The sequence below is a fragment of the Aptenodytes patagonicus genome, chromosome 6, assembly GCF_965638725.1.
Source record: "Aptenodytes patagonicus chromosome 6, bAptPat1.pri.cur, whole genome shotgun sequence".
In the NCBI taxonomy this organism is placed as follows: Eukaryota; Metazoa; Chordata; class Aves; order Sphenisciformes; family Spheniscidae; genus Aptenodytes; species Aptenodytes patagonicus.
The window spans coordinates 12,791,105-12,816,323 of NC_134954.1; the positions used below are offsets into that span (position 1 = coordinate 12,791,105).

The following is a 25,219-nucleotide window of genomic DNA, read 5'->3' on the forward strand; positions in this document are numbered from 1 at the left end:
CATGGCGGCCTGAGGCGCGGCCGGGACGGCGCCGGGAGCCGCAGGGCGGGAGGCCGGGCGGAGAGGTAACGCCGGGGGAGGGAGGGAGGAGCCGCCCGCCCCCCTCTTCCGCGCACCGACCCTCCGCGCACCGACCCTTTCCCTTCCCCGCTCCGCGGCCGCGTCTCGGCGCTGCCGAGCGTGCGGCTCCCCGAGCTCTGAGAAGCGAACGAGGACCGGGGGCGGCGGTGAGGGGCGACAGGGCCCCTCGGCGGGACCCTGGGTAAACCACCCCCTGCGGCAGGGCTCGGCCCGCTCGGTGGGGCACGACTCCCGGCCCGGCGGAGCCCGAGGGCCCTCCCGGGGGTCTGTGGGGACGGGAGGGCCGGGGAGCCCGGCTGCCTCCGTGCCCTGCAGCCCGCCTCCCTCCTGTGGGGTCTGCGTGCCGTTTCCTGCCCTGAAACCCCTTCAGGTACCTTAGAAAGGCTGCAGCAAGGCATGGCTAGGGGGAGAAGCCCGGTTTATCCCCGTGTATGGGTTATTGTAGCCTTTGGGCAAGCTCCGTTAAAGTGTCTTCCATTTGTATTTCAATCACTTCTCACCAGGGTGAGTCGGTTGTGGAAAGAGCAGCGAGGTCGTCGCGGTGACACGGCTGTGCAGACAGGTTGCAACAGCAACGCAGTTGTCTGAACGTTAACTTGGAAAGGGGCAAAGAATTGGCATTCCTTTCCTAGCAGGGCATGGGTGCAGCTAACCAGTCTTTTGTAACCTCCTACACCGGTGTGTGTTTTGGTTACCTGTGAGGGAGGACAGTGGCTTGGGAACTGAAATCTGGATTTCATTCCCAGCTCAGTCACTCTGTGCGCTCTCCTGAGAAAATTGTCAGTCCTCTGTGTCTGTTTCCTTATCTGTGAGCAGGGAGAGTAGTACCGATGTACCTTCAGGTGTATTAGGAAGCCACAGTGAGAGTTATCGTATTGTAGGGATTTCTCAGTTGAAACTGAGGTACTATTCAGTCAGGCTGCACGTGTGCCGTTGATGAAAAGAATCCCAAAGAGATTTTACACTGAGAACCGAGAAATCTTTGTGTGGAGAGTGCAAAAGATTGCCCGCTTAGGTTGAGACCATTTGTACCTGCAGGTGTAATGGAATGGAGTAAAGTGTATTTTTAGAAGTTGACTAGTAAAGGAAGCTGGCTGTGTTGCCTTCACAAGTCTTAATTTGGTTAGGCATGGCAAAACAGTGCAAACACCTGTGTGGCTGTGCCACCCCCACAGGGGCAGATGTGGTCCCAGTGGTCACACAGAATGAGACAGGTTCTCTGGTGTCTGGTTTTCTTCACCAGAGTAAGGGTTACATGCTATGCTTGAGAATTGTCCGATACAAACATAACACAAAACCCCCCTTATCTGCTAAGTTCTTTGTTTGGTGTCTGAATAATATGCTTCGGAAGTTTTTTCTTAGTTGTTTGTAAACAAATAACTTGTTTTGTTCAACTTGTTAATAAATTCTGTTTTACATTTCAAAAGCAACATGTTGGTGCTGGGAGACAACATGCACACCAGAAATGTCAGGCAACAGATGAAGACAAAGACCTCTCTTTGCAAGGACTTAAATAGAGCCTTTGTAGAAAGGGTATTTTTATCACTTCAGCTTTCCAGTTAACCCAAAACACATTAACTGTACAATGTAGACTGGTAAGCTACTTACAGGCCACAGTTGTTTTTGCCTTTTAGGCTAAGAACGCAAAAGGAATTATGTACGCACGCTTTAGCTATAGCCGATGTCAAAGGAAAAGGTACAATGTGCGGGTCTACAAGGTGGATCAGTTCTTCACAGAGAATTAAGTTAGCTGCCGTTTTGAGGCTGTGTAATGAGGAAGGAGGAAGTCTTAGCTGGCCTCTAACAGACGTAATAATAAACATCTTTGCAGTTGGCATTATTTGGCAGCATCAGTAGAAGGAAAAGTCTGAAAACAGCATGGAATCTAAACTCCTTTCCTACTAGCAGGAGTAGATCTTTTTAGGGAACTGACCAGACAGTCTGCAGAAATTTTGCTCAGGTGTTGTGTGAATCATTTTTGCTCCCCAGGTAAATCAGCATTCGAACCTGCTGGGTTCCTGGCCTGTCCTCTGAATGCTGAAGAAAAACCTGGCTCTGCTGACACCAAAAAGTTACTCTGCTGAGCTTACCTTCTGATCCACTGCCAGACAGAATTCAGCAGAGGAGAAGGGATGTATTAATATCATGTTCTTTTATTGACAGATTGAAAACCTAGAATGGCAGGAGAACAGAAACCGTCCTGCAATCTTCTAGAGCAGTTTATTTTGCTAGCCAAAGGTACAAGTGGCTCAGCTCTGACTGCTCTTATAAATCAAGTGCTGGAGGCTCCTGGGGTTTATGTCTTTGGAGAGCTGTTGGAGTTAACAAATGTGCAAGAGGTAAGAGAATGAGTTTCTATTATGATGCCCCTTCTGCACTGCCAGTATAAGAGATCCCCAGAAGTTTCCACAGACAGCCTGTGCGTGAAATTTCTGTGCCAGGAAGGGCCTGGTGCGACTTATCTTGGTTCCGAGATGTTTGTGTATGAGAGATTGATGTTGCTTTTGCCTGTATATATTAGATGTTAAAAAATACTTATATAAAGCTTTGCTACCTTAATGCGATTGCTAATACAGCAAAAACCTGGCAGCAGCACAGTAACAATTTTAAGAAGGCACCTAGCCAGCCAACAACGAAAAAATCCCTTTCTACTCCTTCATTGTCCTGGAAAGCATAACTTCAATGGTCTCCAAAAGTCTTCATGAACAGATGTCTAGTGTATCAGGCCTGGGTGGTAACCAAACCATTTCAAACCAAGGTGGAAAGTAAGTTCCAGAGCTTTTACTGAGAATGCCTTGCCAGCACTCGCCTCTACTACAATGAGGGAATCTAGGTTGAGTATCTCTGCAGCTGGGGTAATGTGGCGTACAGCAAGTTTGGCTTTCCAAACGGGATCTTAGATATGCCGAAAAATGCCTCTATGGTTATTCAGCATCAAATTGCAAGTATGTTTTTTTCCTGGATCTGTGTGTGGCAAATGGTATTTAAAAAAAAAACCCACTCCATAAAAATCACTGCTTGGTGCTGCAGTTATTCCAGTGAAGTGTTTGCATGTGAGAGGAGTGCTATTACTTTCAAATGCATTCAACTTACAATGTTCTAGCTTGCTTTGCTTTGAAGTTTTTGTGGCTCTGCAGGTAAGCTGTCTTAGCTTTCCCAGTAATAGCAAGGATGCTTAACCAACCAACACCATTGCCTGCTTGCTTGTCACATGATGAGAAGAGCTGGCCCTGTAGGACGTCAGCTGAAATTAAGAGTTGCCTTTTTCTTTTGCCTCCTAAGGGGCTGCACAAAGCAGTTGACAGTCCAAACTGTAGTTAAGTTCTGGTGCATAGAAATGGCTAGATCATCTTGACTCTGAAACTGCTGAAATTTGCTGCTGCTCATGAGGCCTTATAAAGGGTCCAGCTCTTTAAGATCAGGACATAATTACTTTTATGGGTACTACTTGTCCTATATAGACTTAAAACATGCTCTGGAGAAGTCGCCTACCAGTGTCGTATTGGCTGTTACCGTGTTACATGAAGTTTCTTTTGTCGTCTTCCCATCCAGCTTGCTGAAGGGTCTAATGCTGCTTATTTCCAGTTGCTGAACCTGTTTGCGTACGGAACGTACCCAGACTATGTAGGTAAGAGACTGCCGCCTGTTTGCAGAGTGCGAGACTGGGTTGCCCTTTAGAATTGTCAGAGGCAGTTCTTTGCTTTCTGTGGTACCTGGTACAGTGTGGCTGGGTGAAAGTGTCCAAGAACAGAATTTGCTTGGGAGGAGAATTGTTCGTAGGGGCTCTCTGGGTCATATGTGCTTTTTAATTGCTAAAAAGTGGAGGAAGGGCTAGAGATGATGGTCTTTTACTGGTTTGGATTAGACTGCAGCACTGGATTGAATTGGTCTGTAGCAGTATTCATTGACGTTCACAGGCCGCTTACCTCTGCGGAGTGCAATTTCAGACATCTGTTTTGAAATTTAGATGACACCGGTTATGGAAGCTGCAGAAATCTTAGACAAAATTGTTCTGCATTATTTATAAAAACCTGTAAGGTTTATGGGATAACCTTTTATTCTGTGATGGCATTGCTGAAACAAAATGAAGCATTTCTTAGCTAGAATACAAATCGAAATAATGACTTTTATACAGCTTCAGAAGGACTATGTGTGAATCATCTTAGTATCTGTCGAGATGTGCTTTTATCTCTGGTGCTTATGCTTCCATTCTGCTACGATTTAATACTTCATTTGTGGGTAGCAGCCTAATCCAGACCATTACAGTGTGTGACAAATAATTCTATCATAGTGCTGGCTATCACTGTGGTGGATGAGCTATCTAGTTCCTGTAAGGAGAAGTGGCATCCATAAGTGCAAGGACTGGAAATTCCAGTGGCTGTGGAGCAACATGAGCCTCATGAATTCTGTGACTGATTAGAGGATGTTTGCTGTGCATGGGTCTTGTGTCCCAGCATGTGACAGCACAGTTCGTTCTTCCTTTTCTAGTGAAGAAAGAGAAGGGGGGAAGAGTAGTCAAAATATAGAGCACTGAATGAGGTGGGATGGATGGGAGAACTTGAGTGGCCCTGAAACACTAATTTCCATTAAAGCAGATATTTTAAAGAGTTTCTTTGCTTTGGAAAGCCGCTGGTTTCCTTTCTGTTTTTAAATATTCATGAGGCACATGAATATAATACAATGACAGTAAGGCCATGTAAGTATCTAGATTAATAATTTTTCCTCTCTTCCTCAGCCTGGTACTTTACACTTTCAACCCTAAATTCGGCAGCTCTCTAGAGAAATAAAACCAGCTGTATTTACAACCAGATCAGCAAAGGGGGAAGATTTTATTCTGTCAGCTCGTTAATGAAATAAAAATGACTTGGTGGTAGAAACAAAGCATTGACCAACCGTTTTGGCAGGACACCACTTGTGTAGATGTGAATTATGTTCTAATTCCAAAACCAGAATTACTAAATAAGCAGAGAAGAATGGAATAGCCAACTTATTTTTTAACTTTTCCCCTCTCTCCCTGGGTGTGCTAATCTGCCATCAGCCGCAGCGCTCTCTGCTCACCAGCACTCACAGTAGCTGAAGGGGTTCAGCCTTTCAGGGTTTAGTGTAGTGCAACTAGCCTGAAGTTCTGCAGCCTGGATTATATAATTCTTGAAGGAAAGTCCTGAATCTTGTCTTTTGAACATTAACAGCAAACAAAGATAACCTGCCTGAATTAACAGCGACTCAGAAAAATAAGCTGAAACACTTGACGATTGTAAGCCTGGCTTCCAGAATGAAGGTAAAGTGCACTTTGTATGATAGCAGTCATCTTTTGGTTTGTTTTTGTTTTTGAAAATAGCATCAATTCCATAGCATTGAAGTTGTATTGGACTGCGTGAGTACTCACAAAAAATCCTGCAACTAGGAAAATACCTGTAATGTAGAGTGTTCTCTCGTGGTACATTTGGGACATTAACTTAGTGGACTTCCATGGATGAGCTGTAGGGGTGTCTGAACTGCCATGCAAATTGGTCAGTAAGGGCTGCGAAACTTTGTATGGCTTCTTTCACTGCTGGAGGTGGAGAATCAGTCTTAAAAACACTGACTTTTTGTTCTAGAGAAAACTAAGCAACACTTTTAATTTCTTCTGCAATCCTATTACCTTTTTTCCTGCAGAACATGCTGTGCCAAAGCTTCAGGAATTACCAAAGTTGTGTCAGAATATTATGTAGCCTAGTAGCAGGCGTTTGTTCTGTCATGATCAGTCACTGCTGTACTTGCAGGTTAAAGTGTAGGATACAATAAACATTTGGGTCTTGACCTTCTGAGACTTAGCTGTTCATTTTGGCTCTAGGACTGTTAACTTATTCTTGGACTTGCTGTTTTTAGTGCATTCCCTATTCTGTGTTGCTGAAGGACCTGGATATGAGGAATCTGAGGGAGCTGGAAGATCTGATTATTGAAGCGGTTTATACAGATATTATCCAGGGGAAGTTGGATCAACGAAACCAGGTGCTAGAGGTGGATTTTTGTATCGGCAGAGACATTCAGAAGAAGGACATCAGTAACATTGTCAAAACACTCCAGGAATGGTGAGGCAGTCTCTCCACCTTCCTTGTTCCTTGTACGTAGCTTGTCCTGTCTTTTTTTTATTCCTCAAAGTTTCAAGCGCTGGCTCAATTTTACCATGTTCCATTAACCAGGAGTCTTATGCTGTAAGGAGGCACTTGAAGGAGCACTCTATTGGGCAAGTTTTCCAAGATCCCACCTAGGATTTAATTTGTGTTATATATCAAGCCAAACTATACTAGGTCTTGAGATTCTGCTCTCACCGTCGCTTTTACATGGCAGAACCCTAGCGAGGAGTCAAGGGTCTTCTCAAACAGCCATGCCGAACTGGACTCATGGTCTTATGGTGGGAGCTACCCCCCTTTCTGCTGTTACACTTGATAACAAAAACAGAACTGTCCATTACTTTTCAGCCTTTTTCACTGTGATGAGAACTGCGTGGGCAAATTCTAGAGAATCACAGTTCTTTGGAGGGGACGTCTCTTCAAGTTTGAAGTTTCAGATGCCTTTGCCTTCTGTTTGTTCCTGCAAATGCAGGCTGCATGCAACCATATTGGGACTGTGGTACTATCTTTTCGTACCTTTGCCAGGAAGCTGCTGCTTGTTTTTTTGTAGGATTCCCTTCCCACCCAAAGAAATTCCCCTGTAGAGTGTGGAGCCTGTGGCAGGTTCTGAGCTGACTGGGAATTGCGTCCTAGTTGCTATGGTAATGGGTGCATGAAAAGTAATTAAACTGCTGTGCAAATACGCTGTCCTGAGGTGGGGGCAGGTTTTTTGCTTCTCTACTCCCAACTCCCTCAATCCCATCTCAGCGGGAGGGCTCTGGCAGCTTCCAGGACCTTACAGCACTGTTTGGAAGGTAACAATGAACCCACTGCCAATTCCCTTTTTGTCCTCTCCAGTTAGGAGTTCTGTGTTGGAGGAGTGCTCTTGTCTTTTGAACACTTAACAGGCAGGGGGATTCTCTCAATCTGACTTTTTTGTTTAATTTTAAAATTTTACTGACTTTTGAAACATGCGTTGCATCCCGGTTTAAGCAGTAATTCTGATTGAAAAGGAAGTTGAAAGTGCATTGAACCTGTGCTTACTTTTTGATGGGCAGGTAAGAGTAACATGGACTCTCTAAAGAATGCTGTGAAATACATTGAGTAAACAGCAAAGCTTTTTCTTGCCAGCTTTTTGGAACTCTAATCTTTAAGCAGGGAGTATCAATTTAATAATCTCCTAAACGTTTAGGCGAGCATGACTTTTCAGATTGCCTGATTGAGCTGCTCCAGAGAGAACTCGTAAACACTGTTTGACATTGTATCTTACAGGTGTGATGGTTGTGAAGCGGTTCTTTTAGGAATTGAGCAGCAAGTACTTAGAGCCAACCAATACAAAGAGAACCATCACCGAACTCAGCAGCAGGTAGAGATGGAGGTGGGTACAGAGTCACTTCAGACTGCTCTATGCTTTTTGATAAATGTTTGTTTACTGAAGAAAATAATCTGGTAACACCTGGTTAATGGTTGTGGCTTCTCTGAAGTAGGCTAGCAATCATGCAAATCAGATGTGCTGGTCTGGGGTAGGAAGAAAACACATCTGCTTCCATGTGCTGGTAACACCACAAATATCAAATTTGCCCACTCTGAGCAGGCTGGAATTTTTCTTTATAAAAATACACTAGGTGGGTGCACTACCTATAGTTTCCTGAATTGATTTGTTAGGAAAAGCATGCTTTTAACACAGAGCTTGGATGCAGTTCTGTTCCTTTTGTGCAAGGCAGGAAGGAAGGAAAAAACAGTTCACTTTGTTTTAAACCTGAAAGTGTAATTAACAAAAGTCTCTCTCGTCTCGTTGCTTTTGCAAAAAGTGCCCTTGGCAGCTTCCTTCGGGGTCTTTCTCTTGGAGTCAGGCTGAGCACCCGGACAGGGCTCTCTGACACGCTCTCTTCAGCAACGTGACCTGGGAGCGCTCCTGCCTCTGTTGCATGCGCAGCTAGGCGGTAGATGGCAGCACGGGCACGCGATTTTAGCCCCTGCTGATGTGTATTTACTTATGAGAACAAATCTTGGCTAATACAGCTGTAAAGGTGAAAATGGTCCTCCCGAGACACTTGCTCAGGGTTTATTTCTTGCAGAGTGCTGCATCCCTGCAGGTTTACTTTTGCCTTCTTAAGCAGCGTATGCTTGGCAGCTTGATTGGCATCCATAGCGCATTTGGTTTGCCAGATGCCTTTGGCCTGGAGTTGGCACACCTGACTCCCAAACTTGTTTTTGCCTGTGGGGTTTTTTTAAGGTTTGTTCATGGTATTTCTGGTGAGCCCTACAGGGTTCCAGGGGACAGAGTATGGTGCCTGGTGCTGTATCTCTCCTTTTCAGCCAGAGTAGCAGAAGCACTACTGCTGCCTCCCACGAAACCAATTTCTGTTCCTGCTTCTAGCAAATATCTGTGGCTCAGACAGCCAGCTAGGCCAAATAGCATTTTCCCTTTTCAAGCACTGTCCTAAGTGTAAGTTTGTTTCTTTCACAGTCTCCTTTGTCCTTCCTGCTTCTGGCCAACATAATGGTAGGGTGGCTGCCTTCTGCACCAAGGCAGTAGTAGGTCCCGCCAGCCAGCCGGATAGGTGGTACGATATTGTGCCATTGTCTCTTAGGGGGGAAAAAAAGTAATCTCTAGTTATTCCGTATTAGAGCCAGACTGGAAATATTAACAACTCGGGCTGTAAGTGACGATGAAACATTACCTTTAATAAACACAAGTGCAAAGCCTGTTTCTGGTGGGAAAGTTTATTTTATAATCTATACTCCAGGGGTTTTTCAGTATGTTTATGAACAGAGTTTCTACTGCAAGGGGAGGAAGAAGCAGGTGCTGATTCACTGTCTCTTCTCGGCCAGGTCACAAACATAAAGAAAACATTAAAAGCTACAGCCTCGTCGTCGGCACAGGAGATGGAACAGCAGCTGGTAGAGCGAGAGTGCCCTCCACACACAGAACAAAGGCAGCCCACAAAGAAGATGTCCAAAGTCAAAGGGCTGGTCTCCAGCCGTCACTAGAACATACCATCTAAATGTCATTCAGCTAGGAATGACAACAGGAGGAGCGAAAAAGGGCCTGTGTCTCCTTTTTCAGTGGGTTCTGGGCCAGTCCCTTCCAGGCTGGCAAATAAAAGCCCTGTTTGAATACAGCTCCCAGTTAGCAGCACCTGGCTAAGTTACACTGTGCAGCCCCTATTCATTTCCAGGGTGTTCCTGTTCTGGTCCTGTAAAGAGAGACTTCTAAAGAGAGGGACTAACCAAAAGGGGCAGGAAAAAAAATCTGTGGACAGTTTTGCTCCCTCCCAGCCAGTCTCACTGCTGCTTAACCTTGAGGAAGCTGCTGTACTAAATCAGATCTTGGGAGAACTTCTGTAGCAAGTGTCTGAATCCCAGGGTTGAAGTGTGGCTACCAAAGCCAGGCTGGGAGCGAGGAAGCCATCAACACAGATCTTTTTATTCCCAAAGGGAGCACAGAAAGGTTTCTAGGTCAGGAACTGCTTTACATGGAAGTCTTCAGCCTTTCCGCTACCCCTGTCTATTTTAAACTGGGGTGAAATTCACACTACCTCGCTCTGTGAAGATGAGATCCAGTGCTGGGCTGTTTACTTAACTGTCTGTTTACTGCCCTTACTAAGCCCTTTAATCTCTCACAGATTTGAAGCACTGTTCTGCATCTCTGAGGCCTCAATACAATAAGGAGGAAGCAGGCTGCTCTTTCAAGCCTTCCTTCTTGCAGGTGGTTAGGGGCATACTAGAAACTGTTCCTTCTGAATGTGATGTGACCTCCCAGAGCTGCTTGTGAGTTCTTTCCCCCATTGATACCTTCAAAGGGTAATACATTTGCTCTTCCTTGGATGCTAGCGACAGAGGTCTGCATGGGAGAAGAGCCCGTTTAGCATCATGGCAGGCTGGTGGCCCAGGACCCACTGGCAGGGGTCGCAGCAGCATCCCCTTGCTGAAGCAATGGACTTGACTAGTCTTTCTGAATTCTGGACACTTTCAGGTTGTATTTTCCTCCCTTTTTTGTACATTGTTGTGATTCTAAAGCATTGCAGCCTTTGTTTTGTGTTTTTTATTTGTTACAGACTAACTTCAGGTGATTTGCACCTAGTTTGGCAAGGTGTGGGGGTTTTTTTTAAGGGGAAGGATGGGGTTGGCATTGAAACAGCAGTTCACAAAAAAGCACATTTTAGAAAAAAAATTAAAAATGCTGATTTAATGTCAGAGTCTGGAGTCTTGGCTTTAAGGCTGCTTTAGGCTTGTAGTTCAACAGCACTTACTCACTTGAGCATCTACTTGATTCTTGATGTTATGTTACCAGAAGGTCTGACTAATCTCCCTGATGCATCCAGGAGGCAGGGAAGTGCTCTTCCCATTTTGTCAGTAGTTCATCTTTGTCCAAATCTGTGCAGAAGGATCTGTGGCAAAGCCAGTAGCTGTGCCCAATGTCCTGAGCCTTAAACACCTTTGATGCCTGATTGTGGAAGGTTTGTAGTTGTGCTCTGTCTTAGGCCAGTCGATTCCTTCCTCTGGGTCTAGCAGAGTACTGCTTTGTAGTTTGGCCCTTGCATTTCACTTCGCTCCATGCTGTAAAGAGGAGGGCTTTCCGTGAGCGGGTAGGGGAGCTGTTCAAACAGAGGACTGTGACAATGCTTCAGTCCTGCAGCCAGCTGTCACCTGCACACGCTTGTGCAATGCATGTGCCTTCCTCTTATTGCTACCAGAATTCTTTGCCATCTGTGTGTTTTCAGTCCTCAGTCACAGGACTCGTACACTTGTGAAGGTAAATTCCTCTCCTTTTCTTCGCCTGCAGTGCAGGCCCACCAGCGTTTAATCTTGAGAGGTGGATCTAAATACATCCCATCCAGCTGCCTCTGGGTCAAGTCCCTTGGTTTCTGATTCTTTGCAAGCTCTCTCTTCCCCCTAGAAATACTAGCCAAAAAATTCCCAGTGAAGGATGTTAAGTGAATAAGCCCAGAGCACGAAGCCTTCCCTATACCTCAAGGGAACTGTTTCTCAAACAGTGGCAGTGCTAGTTTCTGTACTAGCTTCTCCCAGTGTTCAGCTGACAGCTTCTCGGGAGATGTAGGTGGACTTTGTGTACCCGAGTATAATACATCTGTGTGATGGAGATGGACTGAGCCTGTTTCTGGCTTCCTGCATGGGCAGCTGCAGTGTACTGGTCATCCAGTTCCTCACTAGATTTGACTAGCGAGGAGAGGTTCTGTGGCCCTCACTACCTGTTTTCTTTCCTTCCCATTTTTAATATTAGTCCTGCAAAGAGGCAGGAGGAATACAAATGCCTTTGGAAATCGTTTTAGCTCCTCAGGAAGCCACAGTCTGCTGGGGAAATAGATGTGAATTTGGCATCCTTGGTGTTTATTCCTTGCCAGTTACAGGAGTCACATTAGTTTGCTGAAGCTTCTTTAGTGTGTTGGAAGTTTTTGAGTTTGTTCTTACGTTTTTTCTGTTCTCAAAGCCTGGCTGGGGGTGAAGATCTTATTTATGCTTTGGTACACATTGCCTTTGATCAGCAAGGGAGGAAAGAGTACTTTGAATAAAGAGCTGTCCCATGCTTGATGGCGAGAGAGGACGGAGAAGGGAAAGGGGTATTGGAGGGAACTGAGCTGTTTGCATGTTTGGCTTTCCTGGTGTGCCAGCAATGCGCTTTGTGCCGCAAAAGGAGGGGGGCATCTTTGCAATGAGCCCAGTCTGAGATGAGTCATTAACAAATGACATGCACGGAGTACCTGGGGGAGGCAAACAGCTCTGCAGCAGCTGGTTAATGAATCTGGCTCGATGGAAAGAGTTAGCAGCTATTCCAGGAATGAAGCAGAAGGCATAGTTGTTAACAGGGAAGGATGCAGGAGGTGCTATGATGTTTGAGAAGGACAACGGATAAAGACTGCATTGGCTCCCTGTGACTACAGGGAGGGCAGCAACTCGGAGCAGCGGAGTTGTGTGAATTAGGGGCTGGTGGGGGCTGAATTGCGGACTGTTTCGAGTGGGGAGTGCCTGGGGAGCTTAATTGTGCTATGGGGACAAGAGGGAGATGGAAGCAGAGGTGGATTTGATGCAAACTCCCATGTATTGCATGTACCTGCTGGAGGCAGCTAACACAGCTTGTCTGAGCACTGCTGGACACTGTTCCCTGATGTGGGGAGAGCATCGTGCCCTACTTTGTTTTATGGCAGCAGTGGGCTGCTCCAGCTGCAGCTGACTTCAGGATTGCAGCAGGACAGAGTTTGAGCTATTGAACTTCTGTTTATGCCCTCCACCCAGAGGGAGAAAAAGTAGATGGAGCTGCCTTCCCTCTGCTTTTCAGGGCTTTATTGTCTAGCTTCATGTTCTGCAGCTCCGCTTGTACTAGTGCTTGTTTAATATGGAATTGAGCACTGAGCTGGAAAATGGAAGAGAGGATCTCGGCTGATTGCAGTGCTGGTAGACTGCCCTAGCCCTAAAGCTGTGCCTCATGCTAACAAATGTCCCTGGCATTCCTGCTGTGACTCAGTTGATACCAGCTAACATCAGGCAATTCTGGAACATGATAAAGCAATGCTGATGTCAATCCTTTTACAGAAAAAAGTTTTGGCTCGAAATCTATTGTTCTTTTACTTCCCTCCTCACCTCCTTAATAAGCTGAATGCTAGCTTAGTCTTCTGTTGAGAGCAGGAGGGAAAATCAGTGATGCTGACAGACCCTTCTGTGTTCAGATTTGAGACCCATCCTGCAATCGGTCTTGTGCAGGCTTCTGAAATCCCATGGGTGCTTGTGGAGCTGCATGCAGGCTTGCAGGTCTCTCTCCAGGGATCGGGTACAGGAGTAGGACCTGCAGACCTGCTCTCCAGAGTGAAGCTGGGGAAAGTGAAGCTTTTCTTCCCATAGAAGAGAGTGGTGGTAAGAGATGGCCATTCTCCCACCAGCCCAAAAGTGAATTTTGCTGAACAGCTTTCTGTTCCTGGAAGAATGGAAAATGATACAGAACCCAGTGGGTGTTTTTGTTTTTGCTTTTAGTGTTCTGCTTATCCTTTGAGGGGAAAACCCGTTGGTCCATGTGCACGAAAAGGAAGTCGGGCTTATTAATTGTGGGGGAGGCAGAAGTGAGAGTGCCGTGAACTTCGACGGCTGTATTAGAACGTAACAAATCACGTGGGTAAATCAGACTTTTCCTAAACTTTCAGTTCTGTACAGGTTTATATGGGTGCATCTAAGCTGTTTAGAGAGGCCTCTGATTCTGAAAAGCAAATAAAGCCCAGCTCCTGCTGGGGTAAAACAGTCAAAGTTTACGGGTTCCTAGGCCTGTTGGTGCTGCTGCTTGTTACTTCAGTATCTGAGCCTGTTGCAAACTTTGCAATGGAGAGAGACAACGTTGCTTTTTATTATTCCGAATAGTGGGGAAATGGAGAAATTAAAGAACCTGTCCCACAAGTATATAGACCCAGCTAGCCAGATCTCTGGCACCTGCTCCCATACTGTTGTTTTTCCCCCCTGCTAAGTCCTCTATAGCATCTGACCTAACGCAAGGGAACCAAAAAGTGAAACTGTCTAGCTTAGTTTTGTGTAATCTGAGAGAGAGTAACCCAGGGGCATCAAGAAAGGTAAATTAAAGTTTAGAGTGATCTCAGTTCCTACTTGTAACCTCAACCTTGTATTTTTATTATGGAATTTTAACCTGACAGTCTGATTGAATTTCTTAGCAGAGTTTTTAGAAATATGTCATTGTTTCACTCTGCTCCGTGGCGAAGGTCGGTGTCTCTCAGGGACTGTTGACATTTTGTTGATATTTTATCAAGTTTGGCCCTACCACAGAGCTAACATAGGTAAGTGATTGAAGCTAGAGAGGTGTCCTGTAAGGAGGGTGCGTATTTACCCCCTAGCCTGATTGCCTGCACCCTGCTGCTTAGTGGCACTGTGGTGGTACCCCCATCTCTGATTAGTGAACCAGGCAAAGGATTAGGCAGAGCAGCGCTTTGCTCGCTGTCTCCAAATGCACAGGCACGCACGCTTCTTTTTCCCACAGCGTGTAGACCTTGTGAGATGCCCTGATGTATTTGCTACAGGTTGTAAATTGCATGAGTGCTGTGACCATGGCTTTTTCTTGTCAAGAAGAAGAGAAGGTGTCCCTGCTCTAGCGAATGAACATACACACTGGAAATTCTGGGTGGTAATGGGATGCCATAATGTCATTTAACAGTCCTGAAATGTGTATTTCCCCACAGAGTGCAAAAGAATTTGTGCCAGTAGTCCTCTCTTGGTGTAATTTTAGTAGAAGGTAGGACACCCTTCCACAGCTCCAGGTCTCCTATAGAGGCTTGTGAATCTCTGTGTCATTAGGGCATTTTTTAAATGCTCGTGCATGCATGATACCTCTGTGTTTCCAGAAGAGCTGATTGTGGTGGGTAAGTGAAGCCTCGCTCCATCAGAGATCGGCCTTTTTGTGAGTATTTTGAGCTTTTCTGACTATAAGGCCATATCTTTATGGGTATGAAGTTTGGAAGTAGCGCTGTCTAGGCCTCCAGACTCTTCCTGAAGATGCTGTTTATCTCATCAGCCCTGATGTTTCAGTCGCTGTCTCATGATCAGCACAGTCCTAAGGCTGATGCAATAAGTAATGTTGTGGTGTTTCATTGTCACCTTCGCAGCTTTTAGAGAGCACCAGTTCCTACAGGATCACCTGCCAGCTGTGATGCTATACCTTTTACATCACGACTGTGAGATGACACCTCTCCTTGCTGGCAGACAAGCCAGGTGGGCAGGCATTGCTCCTCAGAGCTGTTCTGCATCTAGGGAGGCGCAGGCTGTTGCCTGGTTTAGCGTAATGGAAATCAAGGACAAGGACAGTGTTATAAGTAAGGGGCAAAGCGCAGAGCTGTGTCCTATTCCAGCTCTGCTACGGCTGCAGAAGGCAACCTTGGGCAAATGAGCTCCTCTGCAGCTGCATTTCCCAGGACAGCCTCTCTTGCGTGCTGACTTTGTGACAGAGGTTTGTAAAGTGCTTTGGTCTGGCTGGGCAGCGGTGCGCTGCTGATGGAATTGAAGAAGATGCACGTGTATGGGAGGGGGGAATCTTAAAGATTTTTAAGCTTTTCTAGAAGTCATCTTCCTCCTGTGTACCGTACCCTTCTTTTCCCCTGATGCAGGTAAGGTGGTCCACCGTGGGAATATCGGCCTGGGGTGTTACGGGTAATATGCCAGGTGAATTATGGAAGGGGCAGGAAAAATAGCCTGTGCTGTTTTCAACAATATCAAAGGGATGCTACCTAATGATTTTCCTATTAGCTCTCTTCCCAGCCTGCCAGAGTCACTGCAGAAGTGTCATTTACAAAGGCAGTTTGCAACTCATTACCCTGGATTTTCACCGTAGTTCTGCTCCAGAGAGCGTGGGCTTTTGCTGTGCCCCAACCTAATGAATTGCCTGATTCGGTTAGTGCTGCCATCCCTTCTGACAAGGTTAGTTGCTGACTGACAGGAAGGGGACTGGATTCAATTCCCTTCTTGTTTTCGACTTGCGCTTGTGTCAAGCGCAGGCTCCCTCTGGAAGCTGCCCTGTGATCCCTTCCCTTTGTTTTTCTGCATTCTGAGGGAAGCAGCCCATGCTTGGAGGAGTCCTGGAGCAAGTGGCAGGGGCGTGTGTGCTGCTGCCCCCAGCAGTCCCTGCTTAATGGCTCAAGTCCCTTTCCAGCTGGAAAATTCCACTGCTCTCCTGCTCTGGGGCTCTGGGCTTTTCTTTTTCTTCATTGGTTTGGGATTTGCTGTCACCTGAGCTGGGCTTTGTAACTCTTCAGCAATAAATACCTTGGAAAAGCTGCATTAATGGTACCAGGGAAAAACATGCAATGTGGGCTGGGGGAACAGAACTGATTTCCCACATGTTAGAGGGCAACTGTGCCCCTGTTGTGGGAGCTCCAGGGTCTGCTCCGGCCTGTTTGGGCTTTGCAAGGCACCTGTACAACAGCGCTGGAGAAAGCTCTTGTCCTTTTTCACTAGAGAGCAGCGTGCTGTTTTAGGCTGGGGGGCCTATGGCTCATCTCATGCTAGGAATAGCTCCTGGAGAGGGGAAATCAAGGCTGTTCTTATGTCATGTCACAAGCGCTCCCACTTGGAAGCTGAACGTGGCTGCTGCTCGTTCAACTGGTAGAGCAGGAAACGTGTAGGTCCCGTGAGTGCTAGTCTGACCTGAGTGTGGACAGAGGAGCTTGGGAGTGTGTATATACACCTCTGCTAAATGCCATTCTCCGAGTCCCCTGTTGAGATGTCGGATGCCACCCCCCTGAGGCTGCAGCTTGCATCCAGGACAGCTCTTGCTGTTCAGTTATGCCGTCTCCAGGCTGGGATTTGGCGAGGGAGTTACCCAGTGCTGGCCCTGGATCCTTTTACTGGATGTCGTGAGGGTTTGACCTAGCTGGCCCACAAGGGAGGCAGTGATGCGAGATCAATTTGTTTCTGCTGTGCGTGAGGCCTCCTCCCCTCTTAATTAGATTCCTGTGGCCCCTCTTTTTCCTGCTGGCCTTGTTTCCTACTGAGCCCCTGTCAGGGAGACCCAATTGTGGCCTTATCAGGTGCTCGCTGTGCTCTAATGAGCCGTTTCCGTTTCCCGTTCTGCCTGTCCCACGAACCGGGGAAGGTGCTTGTCAGCACTCTGAAAACTGACCTCTACTCGCAGTGCCACGCTCTGCCCGTCAGACCCACCGGTCTGGCTGTGCCGCGTGGGTGCTAAGGTTGAGTGGATCTGAAAGTTTTCCCAAGTGCTCTTTCACCCCTGAGTGCTGCCTTCTCCTTTGCACATCAGCTCACACCTCCATGTGGGCACAATGTTCCCATCCTGCAGGTGGGAAACCAGCATGCTGAGGGACAGGGTGACTTACCCCTGGTCAGAGCGGAAGCAGCAAAGCGAGGAGCCAAGCTGTTATCCCCTCCCTCTGCACGGGGAGCTCTCGCTCTGATCGCTCCCCTTCTGCCAAACTAGTGTCCTTTTGCAGTGCAGCTTTGTCCTTTTCCTTGGGCTTGCTCTTTTCCAGGAAGCCCAGTGGATGGAAGGAACCCGTGCTGTGGGGCTGCGCTTTTCCCCTTGGACTACGCTGCAGAGGAGAAACGGGAATCCAGACCGTACGCGACCCCAGACTGTGACCTCTGGGATCTCCCTGACCCGAGCTCGGGCTGTGCCTCACATACGTTGTCAAATTTTGGGGACTGAATTCCTGAGACCAAGTTCCCTCTGCTCTGTCGAGGAGAAGCCCTCTGTCACCAGGCAGATGGTTTTATTCCAGCTCTGGCTCTGCAGCAAAAAGCCAAAGCTGGAAGGGGAATTGGCCGCACCTTGGTCCCAGCCTGGCACTCTGTTATGGTCACTACTTCATGCTCAAGGACCAGGACTCTGCGGGCGACCCGCGGTACCATCTTCTTACACCCCTGTTCACACCTGGTGTGCAAGGTCTGCGCAGTAAGTGATTCCTTGTTGTCCCTTAGGTTTGCTGGGTGACAGTGGACAGTCCCCTCTGACGGACATCTCTTTAGGAGCTCCTGGCACAGCCCTTCCTTCCCTCTAAAGGTGTGCAGAGCCAGTAGGGTGACCTTCATGGGTGTTGTATTTGCCTTACAGAGCCCTGACGGTGGGTTGTCATTACCTATGGACATCTCTGGAGGGCTCTAGCTGAGCCCGAGGCAGGGCACTGAGCTGCCAGCTGCCCGTCCTGCCGCCCGCCCTCCCTCCCTCCCAGGGTCTTGATTTTGTTCCCCATAGGCAACGCCTTACGTGGTCCGTCAGCTGCTGCTCCCATCCAGCTGGACTCTCTGGGCACCGTGAGGTGGGTACCTGTCTCTGACGGAGGCTTTGCTCGTACGAGGCTGGAAACGTCATGTGCGCGCTCCTAACCTGATGATTGAGCTGTCGGGTGTCTGGATGAATCCTCTTGTTCTGTAAACATAATGTTCTCTAATAGTTGGGGAGAATCTGGCTGGAGGTTTCTATGGTTTCCTGGTGGTTGCTAAGGAAAAGGATCTTTTTGCCTCTAGGTCTTGGTGACTTTCTTTTTGCCCTGTCCTAGGCACCAGAGCCCAGCAGAACATAATGCTCGTTGTTTCCCAGCCCACTACAACGGTCAGGGCATAATTTGTGACTCCCGTCACGGCTGGGCTGGGCGCCTGCCACTCTTTTTTTTTTTTTTTTTTTTTTTTTTTTTCCCCTAAGGCCTCTTTGAAGAATGAGACCAAAGAGCCTTCATGCGGGAGTTTGCGTGTTTGCTGCGCTCCCCGCCCCCTCGCTTGCTGTTTGCTTTAGAGCTCCGAGTCATTTTAACGATTTATTTCATGCACTTTACATAGCAAGAAGCTGTAGCAACAGCTGTGTCCGTGAATCCTTACCAGGCAGCCCTCAGTATATTTTGGTCTGTCTACGCATTGTCCCAGGCACAGTTAAATAAATCTCTGCTGGAGGAAGGGACTTTACAGCTTAGCAGCGAAGGTTTGGCGAATGGGAATATCAGCAAGATACTTAGTGAGCTGCTGGATCCTAGAATAACAGCGCCTCCGGCATAAAGCTCTGTTCCCACTGGCACAGCCGGGGGCCGGATCCACCGCGGTCTCTTTGTTGCTCTCGGCAGGGACTGCGTCTCCGTACGGCGCCCAGCGATACAGCTTTACTTACGGGATGAAATTTGGACCCAAACCTGCAGGCTGGAAGCGGTTAAAACGCGCCTAGGCCAAACGCTGCTCTTGTCGCACTGCTGTCTGTCAGTCCAGATCTCGGCTGTTGAACGTGATGGGCTTATTTCCAGGGGTGCCACTCAGGATCTGGGCGATAGATGAGTTGCCCGAGGCCGCGTGCTCTCGCAGGGGGTTCAGCTGGGTTCTGCAGAGGCTCGCAGCTACATGCAGCGCCGGGCAGGATTCGGTCCATCAGAGCACCGCAGGATTTAGGCGCAAGTTTACTTTTGCGTATGGGATCAAAGCTTAAGGTATCAGCTGGCCTTTCTCTCGCTCCTGACTTTTCTAAAACATCTGAACAATTTCTTCTTTAACTGTTAAAATCAATCAATCTGACGTTTAAATTGTATGTGAATTTGATAAATAAAGACAGGTTACAAAATGCCACACGGAATGATTTTTTTTTAAAGTTTTTCAACTACTTAGGACAAAAAAAAATGTTACAATGCTTGACTTTTCATTTAGTTACATAAATAATTTTTTTTATAAATATCTCTTTATAAACAATATATAAATAGCTTTACAACATAAATACATTTATGCATGACATGAATTTACAAACAGCAACGTTATACAGCTGGCTTCATCAGTCTCTTGGAAAAGCACTGTCCCTTGTCTTGGTGAGTGTTTGTATATATAATATATATAAGATAGCACTTTTTAAAAAAATAACAAAACCAAAACAGCTGGTGCCATGACTCCTCGTACCAAAAAGAAAAACACAGCCACATCTTTTGTCCGTTCCGGGGGGGGTGTCTCTGCTCTTCTAGGCGTTGCCTGGGGGATGGCCCTGCCTGGCCACGGTAGGAGAAAATGGACTATGGATTCAAAGCCCTGCGAGGAATGAGAACAAAGTGCCTGTTAGTACTTGCCATACGACACCCCTTACCCGTCCCAAGCTGAAGCCCCCGTGAGAATAATCCTGGCATGGGCCCCGGGGGTGCTGAAGTCAACAGAAAACCGCTCTGAGCTTTTTGCTCGTGCTAAAGCAAGGAAGAAGCTCACCCTTTGCTTTTGGGCTATGTGGTATTTAGGGGAGAGGCTGAGCGAAGCGTGCTGCTCCTCCTGGTCCTGGGTCTAGCAGAAATCTTTTTTTTTTTTTTCCTGATGAGAATTTAACAAGAGAGGATGGGTGCGAGCTGGCTGCGCGGTGTGTGCGCGCTTCTCGGAGCCCTGAGCTGGGCGATTCCTTGGGAATACTGAGGAGCCGCTACAGGAGGGAGCGGAGGAGCAGCACCCATCCCTCTGGGCAGGGCCAATGACCAGCGTTGGCATCCTGCGGGCACCATTGCGCCCCGCTCTTCCCATTGCTCCGCAGAGCAGCAGGGTGTCTGGATCCAGTCCCCTCCGCGCCTGACTGCGTTACTGCAGGGCCAAGGCACGTCCCTTTGAGGGGGGCAGTGCCGTGCTGTGGGAAGAAGAGTGAGAGGCCTGGGCTGCAGCGGGCAAGCGCTTCGCCAGGTGTGAGTTCAGCTGCGTGCGACCTGCTGGCAGGGAACAGGCCAGGGTGGTGCCTCGCTCCCCCCCAGCACCCTCGGGGAGAGCTGGTAGGGGAGGAGCTGCCGTGCTTCTCCCAGACGGGTCACTGCAGGGAAGTGATGCTTCTCTTGCCTATCGGTCCCTAAGCAGAGTGGCCGTGGAGTGCTGTGGGAAGAACTTCTCCCAGCTTCCCGTAACTTGCTCGGATGCAAAGCCCGGGTTAGGAAAGTGCTACCCTGGGCTGTCACCACAACTAGGAGACACCTGGGGAACTCGTGTATTGTTTTCCCTTGAATTCAATTAATTGGAGCACGGCTGAGACAGGCGCCTCACTAATCCTCCCACCACAGGCATGTGGGGGGTACCCTGTCCTCCTGAGACGTGTCCATAGGTCACCTGTGTCTGTCAGGCGTAGGGGGCTCAGAGCAACTGGGAACGTATGGCTGCACCGGAGCTCCTTCTGCACCCTCCCTGGAGCCTGCGGGTCTAGTTCACGCGGAGAGGAGAATCTAGCCTGAGCTGCTGCGGGAGCGATGAACTACAGCCGGGGTGTCTGACCCTCTGCAGAGGCAGGCAAGGCAGCCGGGCAGCAGGAGGGTCGTTGGAAGGGTGGGAGTGCAATTAAAGCCAGCTTTGGGGTCCCCCTCTTTACCCATCAGCAACAGCGGGGTTTGCAGACGGCTCAGCGGACTAACTACCCGCAATCCCGCCCGGTGGCATCTCCCACCCCGGCAGCGTACGGAGGAACAGCACAGCGTCCCCGGAGCGCCCCGAAGCTCCCCGACCCGACCCGGCCCGGCCCGGCCCGGCCGCGCACTCACCGCCAGGGGTCCCTCAGCAGCCGAGGCCGCTCATGGCGCCGATGCGGTCCAGCTTGAGGCCGAAGCAGCCCTTGCCCAGGCCCTTCTTATGGAGGCCCTTGTGGCGGCGGCCCGGCGGGTCCTGCAGCAGCCGCGCCCAGCCCGCCCGCGGCCGCGCCTCGGCCCGCGCCTCCCGCGCCTCCCGCGGGCCCGACCCGCCGCCGCCGCCGCCGCCGCCGCCGCCGCTGCTGCTGCTGCGCTCCTTCTCCCGCTCCTTCTCCCGCTCCTTCTCCCGCTCCGCCGCCGCCGCCTCGGGCGGACCCGCCGCCGCCGCAGAGCCGCGGGAGGCCTGTGGGGGGGAGAGGGTCAGAGCGCCGCCGCCCCCCAGTGCTCCCCCGCCGCCTCCCTCAGGACAGCCCCCCCCCCTCCCCCCCCGATTCAGGGTTGGGACCCCCCCCCCCCCGTTAGGGACCCGCAGCGGGGTCGGTGTATCCCCCCCCCCGCGATGCACACCCGGGATTGGGGGCAGTGCACCCCCCATCCCACCCCCAACAATGCAGCCCATCACCCTGGGACTGTGCCCAGGGCATCCTCCCCCCTCCCCAAATCTGTGCTCCCTGCCCTGGGGTCGGAGCATCGCCCTACCCCACACCATGGCGGTGCCTTCCCGCCCCCCCCGCCCCGCCCCGGCGCTGCCCCGGTCACTGTGTGCCCACCCTGGCTGGGGTCACTGCATACCCCCCCAAAAAAAGGGCTGCTGGTGCTGCACCCCCCAGCCATGCTGCTGTCACCACACTCCCCTCTCCAGTAATCTGAAGGGGCCTGAAAGCTGGCAGGGGACGCAGTGACTGCGTCACAGTGGGGGGTCACTGCGTCCCCTGCCAGCTTTCAGGCCCCTTCAGTTTATGGGGGGGTGTTCCTGCACCCCAGCCCAGCTCCGGCGGGGGTCACACTACTCTGAGCAGCCCTCCCTGCACCCCTGCCTTGCAGAATGTCCCCAGCAGCGGTGCGGAGATCAGGGCTCCCCTTTCCCGCTGCCCCCCACCTGGCTAATGCTCTCTGGGTCCCCCCCCTCCTCCAGTTCTGACCCACAATTACAGGGGTCACACCCCTTCCTTACTGCCCGCCCCCCATCTCCCAGGCCCCCCCCCCATCTCTTTCCCTGCTCGGGGCTGCTGCCCACCAAGCCCTGGGGTTGCTCACCCCCATTCATCTCCCTGACTCCCCCCCCTCCCCCCCCCATATCACTCCTTTCTCTGCAGCCCGCACCCCAGTTCCGTACGGAGACACTCCCAGTCCTGTCCCACCGCTGTCCTGGGGCACCCCTCAGTCCGCGTCCCCATCTCTGTGCCAGTGCCACCCAGTGTTGGTGGCCTCCGGTGCATCCCTCCTCCTCAGCATCCCGGACACCCAGCTCCCTGAGGCACCCCCCATTTGGGGCGACCCTTCCCTGGGGGATGCCCCGGGTGCCCCTGCCTGACCTGTTTGGGCAGGGCTGCCTGTAGGGCTCTGGCCTCGCACCCTGCCCGCCGTGCACCTGCTGCCCACCCCGCTTCGGGTCTGCTCCCCTTTCCCAGTGCCCAGCACAGAGGGGGGCCCCCGGGGTGACACTGGGGAGCAGACTGCTGCCCTCCCCGGCCCCGATCCCGCAGGGTACGGGGGCACAGAGCGTCCCCCTCCAGCACCTGGTTTGGGGCTGACGTCCCCGGGACACGCATGCTTGGGACAGGCTGGAGAAGCAGGGGGTCCCCTAGCATTCAAAAAGCCCATGGGGAAGGAGGACCCCGCTTTGCACTGACTCTGCCGCCCCAAAGTCACCCCACGTCTCCCCCCCTGTGCCATTAGGACCCTCAGCAGGACAGGGAGAGGAGGGAGAGCCGGGGGGCAGCTCCAGCCGTACCTTCTGTGGGAGCTGAGACGCCGGCTTCGCCTCCAGCCTGACGGAGAGCAGAGCGAGTAAAAGTCCACCAGCCAGCAAGGGTGAGATCTGCATCCTGCGAGGCCGAGTGAGAGGGGGGCCGGGGGGGCAGCGGGGAGCCAAGGGGAGCCCCGGGGAGAGGCTGGGACCGACGGGAGTCAAAGTTCAGAGCGGAGCCCCGAGGTCCCTCTTGCCGCCTGCGAAGTGCCGAGCTAGTGAACTTGGGCTTTCTGCTTCATTCATTTTATAACCCAACCTGCTCGGTGATGTCATCTAAACAACCAGGTCCAACCCGGCCTCCCACTTCACAATAGCAGGAATTTAAAGGGGGGGGGGGGGGGGGGGTCCCTTCTCCCCTGGCAGGAACAGATGACACATCAGCCCAAGGCAACCGGCTCAGGGAGTTGGAGAGCAGAAAGGGAAAGCGGGGGGCATTTGGCTTCACACCTCCCCCCAGCCACCCCTGGACCCCCCGGCAAGCTGTCTGCCCTCCCCTTGCCTGGCTGCCCCACAGCCCCTCTGCTCCTCCTCACTTCCCCGGTGACCCCCCATGGAAGGACACAGGCCAGCCTGGGGTGGCTGTCGTAGGCTGGGGGGGGTCCCGGCGGGGGGTTGAGCCCAAAAGACAGGAATGAGCGCAAAAAGCACTTTTTTTTCACATCCAGGATTAAATCAGAACCTGTTCATCCTCCAACTTCTCTCCCAGGTCCCTGCTTGGCAGGAGGGGGGACACTGCCCTCCCTGGCTGGGATGATGGGGACACAGGGGGATGCAGGGGGCAGTGGCGCTGCTTGAGGGCACCTAGGTGGGTCCCTCGGCTTGGAGGGTGTGACCTGCTCCCTCCGCTCTCCTGGTGGGGCTGGATGGTGTCCCTGGCCCTGGAGATGGGGCTTTTTACACACCCTGGGGATGTCCTCTGCAGGGCACAGTCAGCGTCACAGGGTCTCTGCTGGGGACAGGACCCCAAGGGCTGACCCACCGCAGGGCAGTGCAGCCTGGCCTCCTCCAACCTGCTCCCAGAGCTGGAGGGTGCGGGAGAAGGATGTGATCCCGGGATTAACCCCAGTAGCTCGCAGGGGCTCTGGGGACACGGTGGGGGCTCCCCCCTGCCCTCACCCTTCCCCTTCAGCACTGGGAGGGCAGGATTTGTGCCGCTGCTGCTGGTGTGCCTGGCACCAGGCAGCTCTGGGGTTCTAGTTGCTTTTTGCCATTGGAGCTGGGCACCATCCCTGGCACCCCGGCCAGGGGGGACGCTCTTACTGGGATCAGGCCAGAGGAAAGACACCCCCCTTTGCAGAAGCATGCAGGGCTGGATTGCATCAGGCTGGATTTGCACCCCAAATCACTTCCCTGGGACCAGGGAAATGCTCTCTGCTCTTCCCCCTCTCCCTGGGGTCAGCTCCAGGCTGGTCCCTTCCTCCTGCTCTTTTTCTTGGTCTTTCTGGGCTCTGCTGCTCCCCAAATCCCTGGGGAGCTGCTCCTGCCGGGGGGCTGTGGCTCTTTGGGGGTCCGTGGTTTCCCTGCTCGGGAGCAGGGAGATGTTTCCTCCTCCACAGCCCGGGCTACTGGGCACGGGACACTTCAAAGGAGATTGGCTTTTCAGCTCCATGTGAATAGGAGCTGGAAGGAGAAGGTCTCGGTGGTTTTTCCATCGTGCCTGCCAGGTGGAGACAACTTGGACTTTTTGGAGTGTAAAGTTGTGCTTGGGCATTTGTCTGCGTGCAGGCAGAGCGAGGCGATGGAGTCGGGATTAGAGCCGACCCTGGATGCCAGGGAGCCGGGGGTGCAGGCAAGGAGCAGAGAGAGGCCCCTTCTCTCGGGGTTCAGCTCTTGTCCCCCCCGAAGCATGCTGAGATGTGACATGCAGCCTCTCCGGGGTGCAAGGAGGGGGGTTCTGCAAGCACTACCCCCTTCAGCAGGGCTTGTGCGGGGGAAAGGGGAGCAGCAGGCAGCTGAGCCCTGGGTCTCCGCAACCTGGGGCTGTTGGGGTGCCCGAGGTCACCAGCGACACGGCAGCCGACACAGGGTCCTGCCATCACCGTCCCGGTCGTGCTGGCTGATGCTGCAGGCAGCCCTGCCCCGCTGCTTCTCCTGGGGGGGACCCGGGATGGGGAAGGAGACGGGGGACGGCTGGGGGGGAAATGTCACGGCGTGGGGAGGAAGGGCTGCCT

The 25,219-nt window shown here is 51.1% G+C and overlaps 2 protein-coding genes across 3 annotated transcripts; one reads left to right on the plus strand and one right to left on the minus strand.

Annotated features, from left to right (window-relative positions):
- On the plus strand, nt 1-19,238 carry COPS7B (COP9 signalosome subunit 7B). 2 transcript variants are annotated; one of them, XR_012995598.1, is made up of 8 exons: nt 1-65; nt 2,245-2,420; nt 3,634-3,709; nt 5,271-5,359; nt 5,950-6,152; nt 7,446-7,551; nt 17,168-17,953; nt 18,749-19,238. XR_012995598.1 is itself a non-coding variant. In XM_076341188.1 (7 exons), exons 2-7 carry the CDS (start codon nt 2,259-2,261, stop codon nt 9,165-9,167), a joined length of 795 nt encoding a protein of 264 aa, XP_076197303.1. In that variant the 5' UTR covers nt 1-65; nt 2,245-2,258; the 3' UTR covers nt 9,168-10,368. The 2 variants fall into 2 exon arrangements, 1 of the variants encoding a protein (XP_076197303.1); XM_076341188.1 differs by lacking the exons at nt 17,168-17,953; nt 18,749-19,238 and adding an exon at nt 9,009-10,368.
- NPPC (natriuretic peptide C) lies at nt 19,234-23,233 on the minus strand. Its single transcript, XM_076341189.1, has 3 exons — nt 23,031-23,233; nt 21,152-21,479; nt 19,234-19,685 (listed from the first exon to the last, which is right to left on the minus strand). Exons 1-2 carry the CDS (start codon nt 23,121-23,123, stop codon nt 21,165-21,167), a joined length of 408 nt encoding a protein of 135 aa, XP_076197304.1. The 5' UTR covers nt 23,124-23,233; the 3' UTR covers nt 19,234-19,685; nt 21,152-21,164.
- Between the last annotated feature and the right edge of the window lie 1,986 nt (nt 23,234-25,219).

Excerpts from the sequence above, each read along its gene's own strand:
- COPS7B (XM_076341188.1), top strand. The coding sequence starts at position 2,259 with ATGGCAGGAGAACAGAAACCGTCCTGCAATCTTCTAGAGCAGTTTATT. Across the intron at positions 6,153-7,445 it reads GTCAAAACACTCCAGGAATG|GTGTGATGGTTGTGAAGCGG; the intron begins GTGAGGCAGTCT and ends TGTATCTTACAG. Across the intron at positions 7,552-9,008 it reads AGCAGCAGGTAGAGATGGAG|GTCACAAACATAAAGAAAAC; the intron begins GTGGGTACAGAG and ends CTTCTCGGCCAG.
- NPPC (XM_076341189.1), bottom strand. The coding sequence starts at position 23,123 with ATGCAGATCTCACCCTTGCTGGCTGGTGGACTTTTACTCGCTCTGCTC. Across the intron at positions 21,480-23,030 it reads CGTCTCAGCTCCCACAGAAG|GCCTCCCGCGGCTCTGCGGC; the intron begins GTACGGCTGGAG and ends TCCCCCCCACAG.